The 12531-nt window shown below is 41.4% G+C and overlaps 1 protein-coding gene across 1 annotated transcript in view; it reads right to left on the bottom strand.

The window, feature by feature from the left end:
• The window catches only part of mtd (TLD domain-containing protein mustard), a 250808-nt gene that overhangs the window by 155341 nt on the left and 82936 nt on the right, over positions 1 to 12531 (bottom strand). The window contains exons 5-7 of the mRNA XM_080272382.1: positions 9170 to 9357; positions 6356 to 6615; positions 963 to 1393 (exon numbers count right to left, since the gene is read on the bottom strand). Coding sequence (XP_080128508.1) covers positions 963 to 1393; positions 6356 to 6615; positions 9170 to 9357 — 879 coding nt within the window. The remainder of the gene's footprint in view (positions 1 to 962; positions 1394 to 6355; positions 6616 to 9169; positions 9358 to 12531) is intronic.

Here is a 12531-nt window from a genome sequence, read left to right as displayed (position 1 = left end):
CCAAAACTTCCATCAAAATTAATGGTACAACACCAATATATTTTAAAACTATATGGCTAGATATGATGTGGCAAGTGGGGGCGCTCACCATCCACTCACTCGATGTAGTGCTGCTCTCGGGTATCTGCCCTTTCCTCTCCATCCTGCTTTCCTGCCATTCTCTTCTATCTTTTTTTCCTTCATTCTTTCCTTGTCCTTCTGCCTACGGGTGACTTTACACTCCCTCTTCTGTATTTCTTTCCTTCATTCTTTCCTCTTCCTTCAGCCTGTGGGTGACTCTACACTGAGTGACAAGCCAAATGGTTTCCTGTACACCAGGAAACCATTTACGACACTGGGTGGTAACCATATAACCAAATTTTGGCGCCTGGTGGTTTAGTGGGTAATTATTGTGCTCCAATCGGATTGAGCCGGTGAAGGTTTATATTCAAGGGGTGGTTGGGGTTGATTGCTCATGTAATGGCATTCAGGGATGAGTGAGGCTGGTCACTCTCATCTTAAATGTCAGGACCAACTGCCTAGCCCCAGGCTCCTACGCTCCTCATGGGGCAATGTAAGATTGGATGATGGATGGATGGATGGCTAGATATGCCTCTTTAATCTAGATTACTAGCCCGAGAGGTACATACACAGTACAGTAATATGAACTGTTCTACAGAGGACTGTGACCTACTTCTGTGAGTCAGGCTGAAAACTGAAGTTTTGTGCTCTGTTTTGGTGTGAACAGGTGGCTAATGATTTAAAATAGATCATGTGAAGACACCTCGAGCTTTTACATTCCACTATGTTTACTTCTTAATGTCCTTCCTAAGAGAGGGCTGATATGTTTCTCTGCCCATAGGTAACTCTTTGTTATTCTGCAACAAGGAGGAAAGTAACAGACATGCCAGAAATGTGAAACAGACATAGTGGAATATTTAGAGAATCTATATCTCTGACTGTGCAAATATCCTACACCTCACCTTCTGTTTGCGAGTCTCCTGTGTGGCTGTGTCTGCAGGCTGATCGGGTGGTGGCTCCTCCCCTTCCCCAGAGAAGTCAAAGGTGACAGAAGTAGTCCTCTTTTTTTCATTAGTGCTTCCTGCAGTGTCTTCTTGGGGTTGCCCTGAATGTGGCACTGATTGAGCAATATCCGGGGCACTGCTATCACACTGAGTTTGAGCAAGGGTCGGGACTGTCTGGGTTTCCTTGGGGTCCTCTGTGCGTGTGGCTTCAGCAATGGGTGTCAGGTCCCCAACAACTGGTGGTAATGCCTGCTGGGTGGCAGGTGGGGAGGGTGGAGGCAGAGAGGATGGTTGCTCTGTGTCAAGACTATGTTGGGCAGAATCAGGGCAGGGTGAGGCCTGACTAGGAGAAGCCTGCCCCTCCACACTCGCTGGGGAGACATCTGACCCTAAAGTAATTATATAATGTAATTCATACAGAAATGCATCTAAGGACAAGAAAATATAAAAGTAGTGTACTGTAATTCATATACAGCACACACAAAATAGAACACCGGACAGAAAAATGAAATACAGTACACCACGTAAAATCTTAAAGTAATGAACCATGTCTGTAAGCTATATTCAGTACCATGAGGGATGACTGAAGTAGGGAAAAGTCATCCTATCTCTGAGCTCAAGATCATATCCTTAGATGTATCTAAAAGTGTGGTGCAATAGCGAACTATTCTATGACTGTAATTAAACAATGACAGTATCAATGGGTTTGATATCTGTAGATACACAGTAGCCCCTCACCTTACACAGAATCTATGTACACTTATTCCTCTTGATGATACTGGCCAACCAAACATGACCCATTCACCACGTGCAGAACATGGTGATGTCATCGTAAATACAGACTGATACCAGCAGAAAAATCTACACTGAAGTGTATGGGTCACTCTAACAGCTTTGAGGCTTCCCTCTAGTACTGCTGAAGGGGGTTGAAGGTGGTGGTGACCATCATCCACTCACCTGATGCAGTGCTCCCTACTTCCTTCACCTTTATCATTCTGAGTGTGTCCTCCTCTCTTCCTACAACACCCTTTCCTTCCTGTAACTTTTTCTTAGTCTTTTTTCCACTTCAGTTGGCTCTACACTGAATGAAGAGTCTAACAGTTTCCTGTAACCCAGGAAACCATTCATAATGCTGGATGGTAACCATATTACCAGATCTCAGGGTGAAATGGAGCCTACTCTTGTGCCACTGTTAACTGGGTGGAAATACCTGTGACATCCACCCAGGAACAAAGCCTCCACACTTTTCTCTGTTCCTGAGTGTGGTGAGATGCCGGCAACCACAAGAGAAAATCAGTTCACTACATGAGATGGCCCTACAACAGCACTTGCTTGTCTGTGGTAGTAGTAGTACGAGTAGTAGTTGTTCCCTAGACAGTCTGGCCGAACAGCCCCAAGTCCCTAGGAAGGCCACGGCCGAGACCTGGCTTTCCCACAGAGCTTTCAAGGAGTGTATGTTGTATTGTTGGTGCAGGTGATTGTGTGCAATGCAGTCTTCCATAATATGCTTAATAGTATGGGGTGCTGTGTTGCATCCTGGACAGGTGTCAGCATCAGAGTCATCCAGCCTCTTCCAATAACTTAGAGGGCTGGATGATGCTCACATCTCAGCCTGGCCAGCTACGGCGGGTGATCTGAGTATGGATATGCTTCTGGAACCTGGTTTGAGGTGGGCGAGGGGGGAAAAATGACAGTATTTGTGTATGATTTCATGTGCTGGGTGTTGTTTTGATGTTTCTTGGTGTGTGTGGATATGCTGCCATGTAGCGTGGTGGATGGTGTGGTTTTGTGGAGGCTATGGCGAGAATTTGTGTGTCTCTCATGTCTAGATGATCCTTTACTTTGAAGACTTTGGTTTCTTGGTGTAGGCAGTCTGTGGGTGTAGTAGCTGTGCAGCCTGTGATTATTTTTAGGGCCTTGTTCTGTATGGTCTGTAGAGTGTTGTAGTGTGTTGTTTGTACACTGTGGTGGTGGTTTCTTTGTCATGTCCAAATGTTGTATGGGCAAGTGACCTTAAGGTGCTGAGTCTTGGTGTTGTCTTTAATGAGTGTGATGTGTTGTTTAAATGACACTGATGTACTGTATGTTACACCAAGGATTGTGTGTGTGTGTGTGGGGGGGGGAGGGACATGCTGTTTATGGTGAGGTGTGGAATGTGACCGTGTTCTGCTGTCCAGTTTGTAAGAAGGGTCGCTGTAGATTTGGCTGGGGATATTTTGAGCCTGTTTGTGGTGAACCATTCGTGTAGTGTGCTAAGGTTGGAGGATGTGTGCGGCTGTGTTTGCATTTTGGTGTATACATGTAAGTGTTATGTAGTCCGCATGGGAACCTATGTGTATTTGTGGGGTGTGGGGTGTGGGTATGTCGTGCAAGGATAGGTTAAAGAGAGTATGGGACAAAACAAATCCTTGGTGGACTCCAATTGTGAAGTTTCTGATGTTCGTTGACTAACCGGCAAATGTTACATGTGCACATCTGCCTGCTAAATAGTTTACCAGCCATCTTTTTTTTGTGCATGTTTAAGCTGAATATTTTGTGAGGTCGTGGCAGAGGATGGCATCAAAAGCTTTGCTAATGACTAGTATAACTAGGAGTGTTCTGCGTGGTGGCCTACCTGAATTGATGCCATCAAAAACTCTCTGTGTAAGGTCTGTAAGAAGTTTGTCGAGTGTAGCAGCCTAAAACCATGTGATGGGGTAGGGGGACGTGAGGTGTAACTAGTTGTAATACCGGTCGTTCAGTGACTTTGGAGGGTGTGCAGAGGAGTGTGATGGGGCGGTGCGAGGAAGGTAATGCGGGGTCTTGGTTGGGTTTGGGCTTAGTGGTGACAGTGCCATGCTTCCATGTGTTGAGTGTTATGCTGTGTGAGTAGCTGTAGTTTGATACGCTGGTGAGTGCTTGTATGCCTTGTGGTCCAAGGTGTTTAAGGTGTATGTTGCTTATGTTCTCTGGTCCACAGGCAGATGAGAGCTTAAGGTTGCTAATGATGTGCTTTGTCTGGTTGCAAGTGAAAGGTGCGAAGTCTGAGTCTGTGGGGAACTGTCTCTTGCGTTGGAAGACACGTCAGTCATTGTGATGGGGGTTTAGATGGCTGACAAGTGAAAAGTAATTGATTAGAGTGCTTGCTTGTTGTCTGTTGTTGTGATGGCAGGGTGTGACTGTGTAGTGTTGCTGTTGGAGAGTGTGATGCTGTTTAGTGTTTTATAAAGTTTGCTGGTGTTTGTTTTGTGATCAAGTGTTTGGAGATAACTATTCCAATTTAGTGTTTGGTGTTCTGATATTTCATTGTCTATCTGAGTGTTGTGTTCTCGTATTTGTTGCACGGTATCTTGTGTATGGGGTGTTGGGGAGTGTCGTAGTGTGTCGTGTTGACTGATGAGGCCTTGAATTTCTGATGTAAAGTTGGGGTTGTGTCTCTTTCTGTTGCCTCTAGGGATGTGTCTTTTGTCTGCATTTTGAATAATTGTAATGAAAGTGTGCACAGTGGTGGTTGATGTCTGTGATGGCTTTACTGTTTAGTGTTTCAAAATGTTGTTCTGTTTCAATTGTGAAGACCTCCCAGTTGGCACTCTTCTAATTAGTGTATGTGTGTCTGTGGCCAGCTGGCGTGAGTCTGGTTTTGGCAGAAATGATGATTGGGAGGTGGTCAGAGCCAAGGGTTTTGACCAGTGGTGGGCAAGTTAATGAAAAACATTAATTCGTTAACCGTTAATAAGATAATTAGCTTTATTAAAGTTAATCAGTTAATTCTGCCAAACATTAATGGAAGTTAATCAATAATCCATTAATCTGCTAGTTTTACATAATTATGAAACTTGATTTTCCTTAATAGAAGACACTCTTGCTGCTAGAAAAGTTTTATTGTATTAACCCATTTCCGTCTGGGTGGCATGTATACATGACGACATGGGGACGTCCGGGTGGAATGTATACATGATCTAGTGTTTTGCTGTATTATTGTTACTGTATTATTATTATGATCATAGCACTGTATTATAATATTATATTATACTATAATATTATATTACAGTTTTAGCTGAGAAATTATGGTTTATATAACAGTGATTTTTAAGAAAAACATCTGCTGGTGGTTTGGGTGGTGAAAACAACCCCTTGACATGATGGGTTAATACTCCAAAATATTTAGAAAATGCAATTAGAATTCCACTTCTTCAACTACTTCTTTTTCGAGTCAGTACATGCATGGTATGCATGGAATTTTCGGATAGTGACTGATATGACGGTAGTAGAAATATTCATTATGGGAATTTATTTGATTTTTCACCACTTTATGAGCTTTTTTTTTTTTTTTTTTCCCTCCAGCAACATGGTCGAAGTATGCCGTTATGAAACATGTGTGAAGTTGTGGACCAACTGTTATATCATATGACAGGATGGTTCACAGCTTCAGATCCAAGTTCATATAACTTATATGAACTTAGATCTGGCACACACACACACACACACAAAATTCGTATCGATTTCTGAATCATGGTATCTCTCACCACTAACTTTGACACTATCAATTTAACTATTTAAACGTTGATTCAAAGCGTTTCTGACCAAAAGTGCCCTGTTTTAGAACATAATTAACAGAATAACAGATCAACGGAAATGTTAACGGAAGTTACCGCTAAGCCGTTAACTTAAAAAACAAATTAACGCTTTACCTCATTAACAAAAACATCAACTTCGTTAATAACGGATTAATGATTAACGCATTAATGCCCACCACTGGTTTTGACCACTCTCCAGGATGTTGTGGGGACAAGGTTTGGGGAGCAAAAGGTGATGTCTGGGGATGATGGGAGGAGGGCTTGGTGTGGGATATGGGTATGCTGATGGAGATTACTGAGGATGAAAAGATTATCTGTTTGGGATTGCCTGCCTGTGGTTGATAGGTCTGCTTGGCCAGGCAGACTGGGGCTAATCACCACCACCACCAACTGTTGAAAGGGAGGTGAAGCCTATCCCTTGTCTCAGCTCCTTGACTCTGGATTCCGCCACCCTTTCCATCGCCCTGCCAGTCAGCATCATCTTTCAAGGTAACTGCCATTACAGTATCTGTTGTTTTAAACTTCTTCACTGTCACTACTTTATGTCTATTTTACCTGTTTAAGGTATGGAATGCCCTTTGAAAGCACATCACTAGGCAAGGTGGGATCATATATGGGATTTATTGGGAAAGTTGCAGTCTGATTAGAGATCTGGAACACATTAACTTAAATATAATGGGTTGGAGGAGCTCACTTTCTGGTTTCTGTGGATATGGGGAGCTTAGTTAACACATTAGTTATGTAAGCTGAGGGTCTTCTGTATACTCATGGGCATAAAATGAGCTATACGTGTACCTATGGGTGTAAGAAGCTCGTGGTCAAAGGCTTTTGGAAAGGCAGAGGTTTCTCTTGTGTCACCTCCACAGGAACAGGAGTCATCGTTATCGTCATGAGAGGCAGCCAGTTCTGGGAAGGTGACATCCTTACTCAATGATGCATCTCTCCCGGGGGACTCCTGACTGCCTCCCCGCTCCACTGACAGCCCACCCTCATCCCGGACACTCTCTGCCTCACGGCCAGGGCCCCAGTAGATTTCGGGTTTCGGGATCTCTGGTCTGTGGTCAAGATGAAAGTCAATAAAAGGATTTAGAACATCCCATATACAAAGTAATTCTTTTTCTGTACAATTTACAGCTATAAAGAAGACTGCAATAATTTTGTCTTTGATTCTCCTCAAGCAATATATCAAATAATCCATGTCCCATACAACATAATCCAAGATACACTCGACCCTCCATTTCCCGTACCCCGATTTCACGGTTTTCGGATTTCATGGACATGGGCTGAGAATGGACAATATTATCAAATGCATGACACATGCCCTTACAAGTCTGGGATTATCACAAAAGTCCAGCCATTATTCTCTTATATAAAACTATAAGCAGTCTGCTGCACAACACAGTATAATTTTAGCAAGGTTTTGACTTGAAAAGGCCATTTGTAACACACACAGGAAGATATTTTCATACATGAAAAGCATCTTGGCCACCAACCCACTTCACCCCACCAGTTCCTTCTAACTCGTGGCAATATCCCATTTGCCTCAAATGCCACTACAATTGATTGCATAACAGAGTAAAATTTAGGGAGGGCTTGGACACAATAAAACTCGCAAGTAATAAAAAAAAATATTTTCTTACAGACAAAGTCAATGGGATCCATTCCTGCTCACTTAGCTCACCAACACGGTGCAACTAAATACCAAATCGGCACTTTCCATTGGAAAATATTTTAATTTTTTTCGCCACAGAGGCTCATACACACCTAATTATCTGAAATCTGCTAAAAAATTGTACTTAATACAACTTCTATCAATCTATCTATTGCCAGCACCATAATCCCGTAAAGGGTGGCCATTTGACACTGAGTTAGTTGTTTTACAACTTAATTTGCTAAAAGAATTGTACTTAATATAACTTAATTTACAAATTTGGTTTCATAGCTAAAATGTGCCAATGTTAGCAAATATTTCCCCTTCAGATCATCAGCATGCCTTGGCAGACTTCTATTTTGCATATTTATTTTGTGTACAGAAAAATGTATCTACATTGTAAAATGATATCTATACAAAACAAAAATCCATCAAGGTGAGTTGTTAGTCTAGAGGCAAAACACTTCTGCTATCTTTAAGAAATTTTTGCTCTGAATCCTGATTTTCTACTAATAATTAAATTACGCATAAATTTTTGATGAATTTCAGATAATTAGGTGTGCAAACCTATATGGTGATATTTAAATATTTTCCAATTAAAATTGCTGATTCGGTCCAAGAAGATCACATTCGATGATTGCGTGATAGTATCTCGATCAGCTAATGAGCGGTTGGCTCACCTCGTGGTGTTCCATTCCTTGTCCATTTTCCTCTTTTTCCGCAGCTTTCTGATCTTCTTTTATCATACCCTCTACATTCTCGTCAACAACTGTCTAACCAACCATTCTTAGGGTTGCAGCTAGCAAAATACTGCTACTGAGTCAGTTATTATTACTGTTATTGTGTCAGTGTTATTATGTACTGTACTGTGTATGTTAGTTATGTTGAAATAGGTATTCTACATTCAAGAATGCTCTAGAATAACGGAAAAATTGCTGGACAATATTGGAGAATTCGGACAAAGTATGGTAAAAGTCCAAGGAATGGTATGTGGGGCCGAACTTTGGGGGGTTCCCGGACTGGTCTCCCCCCCTTTCAGTATGGGAAATGGAGGGTCGAGTGTATGTGATGAGTGACCGACATGCATCTTTGAACTGAAAATTTTTTTTTCCCCTATGCTTTCTGTTTCATTATTAGAGTGAGATGCTTCTAGCTGATGACTAATCAACCATCAAATGAAATTGGTGCCATAACTAATCTCTCCCAACCTCACAATCCCTCTTATTCTCCTCCATCCCATCCAACCTATTATGATTTGCAAAAGAACAGACCATACCTCCCATCCTCACCAGCATCAATGGTGGAGGATGGAGAGGTGAGGGGGGAAATTCCAGCACACATGGCCAATAACATTCTTTTGTCCCGCATTTCTACCATTTCCCATCAAACCAAGAATGTATTAACTTAATTTAATTATTCATCAAGATTAAATGAATGGAAAAATTAAATATGGCTATGCTGGGACAAACAGTAACTTACATACATGTGGGCACACATAAACTTGACATGCACTCTTTCACCACATAAAACTAAAAGTTGACTACTGATAATCAATATTTTGTACATGTCTTTGACCTAATACAATAAATATGATATATCTTGTGACTTTAACACCATTACAACTAAATAATGGAAAATACAATCAATGGCATCCCCATGCTTCAATATGCATTCTTTAATATCAAAAGAAATTGGTTTCTACTGATGTTCAAAATCTAATGTTTTACACATCATTTTAAGTAGAGAAAATCCAGTCACACATTATAGGTTAAGCTAAGGATAAATCTTAAAGAAAACTTAAGCAGAAGATAACTAATAGCTACCTATACAACACCAATAACCCTCAAACAGTTCCTAAATCAAACCACAAAATTGCAAGTCTGCAATAAAAGAGCTGAGGTAAGGTCTCTCTCATAATTATATTATTCACTCAAACATAGCTTAGTACTACCACTCACTTGGGCAGACCTGTGTCCTTGACCCTCATGTGTGCGATGTCATAATACAGCGCTGCATTGACCACAAACTCCATAGGTGCAATGACTCCATAGCTCTCTGGACCCCGATCGATCACCAAAGGGTCGGAGACATTGGGATCAAACATGACAGCATTTGGGGTAACCAGCAGAACCCCTGCAACTACTCCCTACAGAAGAAGAGTGGGAAGATTTAGGAAAATGTAAAGTGATAGGCCGGAGAACCACTAACAACTCAAATGGTACAGTATTACACTCGTAAACTGTGGCAATTTGGGTCTGGACTCTGGACCACTGCCGTGATTTATGAATAATAACTCTTATGTGAAAAATTAATTTGGGTCTGGACTTTGGCCAACCCACCCCCACAGCACCCTACCTACACCTATCTAGGCACCATCAAACACAAACATACAAATTTAGGAATATTCAGTGCATGTATTAAATAGAAATAAGCCATGTTAAGGGATCTCACTTTAATCCTATGACAAAATTGCTTAAGTGAATGAAGTGGAGTGGTGTTGGGAAGAACTTAGAACCTCTCAGCACTTGTTCTTCCCAAACTCTTTCGCCGGGTTTGAAAACCTCTCCTCTCTCAACATGACGAATGAGCTCCAAATGTTAACTGTACAACAACTTCAGCAGCTTCTTGACGCCATACTGCTTAGAGCGCTTCATTGGGTGGTCGGGAGGGGCCATGGCAGGTAGGAGGCGAGGTGAAGTTGCACAAAAAAGGCAGGTAATTCTCGTACTCCACGGCGACGGTATGTAGTGTGCTAACTGGCGGGACAAGAACAACAACATGGCGGCATTAGTATGCACATATGCCACCAGGGACGTGCAGTGATTGGTTGTTGGGTCGCGATTTTCAGTCTGAATGCCGCGGTTTACGATTCTCCTCAGAAAAGGCCCAATTGGGTGCCTAGATCCGCGATTTTCGTGACTTAACAGTGATTTAAGGTTGCTGCCAGTCTGACGGCCACCTTGCCGTGATTTACGAATCCGTGATTTATGAACACGCGATTTACGAAGATTGAGTGTACTTGCAAATTACTTTACACTAAGTGACACACCATTTGGCCTCCCTGTGTATCAGGACCTACAAATTACCTTAAACTTTATCTCAGACTAGAAAAGAAAGAATGCTGCCTTCAGTATTCCTGGCATGTTATCTAGGCTAAAAGCAAGAGGGTGCTGAGGAAGGAAGCGCCTGAGGCATGCAATATTGTGCTAGAAGGTGTTCATTTTTTTGTTACTTTGTGGTTTTCCTCTTAAGTTAATGTGATACTTGAGTGAGATTACAGCACTGTATTTTCGTTTTATAGTGAAGATGATCTGTACATACTGCTGTTAATGTTATGGCTTGATTATGTGTTTTCTGAAGCTTTACTATACTGTGGAGTGCTAGGTATAAGTGAGATTACAGTACTGTACTTTCGTTTTATAGTGATGGTGATCTGTACATACTGCTGTTAATGTTAAGGCTTGATTATGTGTTTTTTGAAGCTTTACTATATTATTGGGTGCTAGGTAGGTTAGTTCTGAGTCATGTAATTTACTGTTGTTTGGATGAACTATGTCTACAGTGACTCTACAGTAAGTGACAAGCCAAATGGTTTCCTGTACACCAGGAAACCATTTACTATGCTGGATGGTAACCATATAACCAAATTATGGTGCCTGGCGTTTAGTGGGTAATTAAGATGCTCCTATCGGACTGAACCAGTGCAGGTTTATATCCAAGGGGTGGTTGGGGTTTACTGCTCATATAATGCCACACACGGATGAGTGAGGCTGGTCACTTTCATCTTGAATGTCAGGACCAACTTTCCTAGCCCCAGGTTCCTATGCTCCCCATGGGGCAACACTAGATTAGATGATGAATGAATGAAAATATATGAACTGTTTGGAGATCAGTGTCAGTGATTCCATCTGCTGTCTGAAGGTCTGTAATTATCATTAAGGTATCAACTTTATAAGATGCATTTGCACTTATGTTACTTGCCAGCTGACAAAATCATGCATGTATCGAGTATCTCTAAGAATGTTTGAATTTCTATGGGGTCTGCCTGATACTCATATTCATCTGGAGTAAAGAGACTGATGGTAGATTGTTTTACTGATGTAGTCATTTTATTTTGTGTAAGCCACTGTTCCAGTAAATGTAGGTATCACTGGAGCTGGTTTCTTGCAAGCTGAGCTATGAAATGTTGTGGGGCTACTGCCAAACCATCAGCATACAACAAAACTGTTCAAAAGGTGCAAGATTTGTAGGCATAAGAGGAAAAGGCCGAAAAGTGAGGGTGAAAGAACTAAGCACAGTAGAACACCACTGGGGAGTATCTGAAACTAAGTCTTTGGTTTTGAATGCATCAGCTTGTCTCTTTGAGAGGACAATGGCTAGCCACTTCTTGGAACTGTCTTACATGTCTATGCTTAAGATTTTGTTGGTCAGGGTATGTCTTGGTACACTGTCAAAAGCTTTATTTATGTCTAATGCTGCTAGTATTGATGTTTCGTTGGACTGCTTCTTGTTGACATAATTTAGGATGAGTGGGGTCAGTTTAGAAAGTGTGTAGTGGTTAAGAGCTTAGGCCAAAATCCATTTTGCAAATTAAACAAAGGAATGTGGGCATGATTCTTAAGAATTTATCTTTCCATGATTTTGGATGATGTGTACAACACAGATAACAACTGCAATGATTATGGAATATTGGGTGGCTTGTTTGACCTGAATTTTGAGAAAATGAATGTTTCCTTCTTACAGTACTATCAAGAATCTGGTTGTGGGCCAAGAAAAAGTTGAAGATTTCAGTGAGAGTGTTATGGCAATAGGGTCAAGGCATTTTTGCGTGAATGTTTGAGTGATATTGCAAGGGTGCTGGGTAATGACAGAGGAATAACATGGTAGGATGTGGAGACTGAAAGAGCAGTGAAACAAACAAAGATGTGGCTGGGGTGGATGAAAGAAAGGAGTTTTGATGAAAGAAAGGTAATACAGAATACTGGGAGTATAAATGTAGCAAGAAGTTTCAAGAGTGAAGATGTTTCAAGAGTAGGCAGAAAAATAGTAAATGCTGTACTTCGAAGAATATTAACATAAACTGCACAGAGCAATATCATGAAAAGGTACAAAGATGTAAAAATCAGAGTGAAAAAATATGAGAAAATATCTGTGGTTAACATAAAAAACTGGTGGTGCAAAAAGAAGAGAAAAAAGAAATGTGGTGCCAATGGCGGTGAGAAAGAATGTTGTGATGCAGTTTCAGAACAGTAAGGTAGCAGGTACTGATGGATATACTGGGGGGGAAAAAATGTAGTGGCAAGTGCTAAATGAACACTTA

Source organism: Coenobita brevimanus, chromosome 6 (genome assembly GCF_032717465.1).
Source record: "Coenobita brevimanus isolate Jiangsu-jjx chromosome 6, ASM3271746v2, whole genome shotgun sequence".
In the NCBI taxonomy this organism is placed as follows: Eukaryota; Metazoa; Arthropoda; class Malacostraca; order Decapoda; family Coenobitidae; genus Coenobita; species Coenobita brevimanus.
The sequence above is the reverse complement of the archived record's forward strand: the minus strand, read 5'-3'. Positions and strand labels throughout refer to the sequence as shown.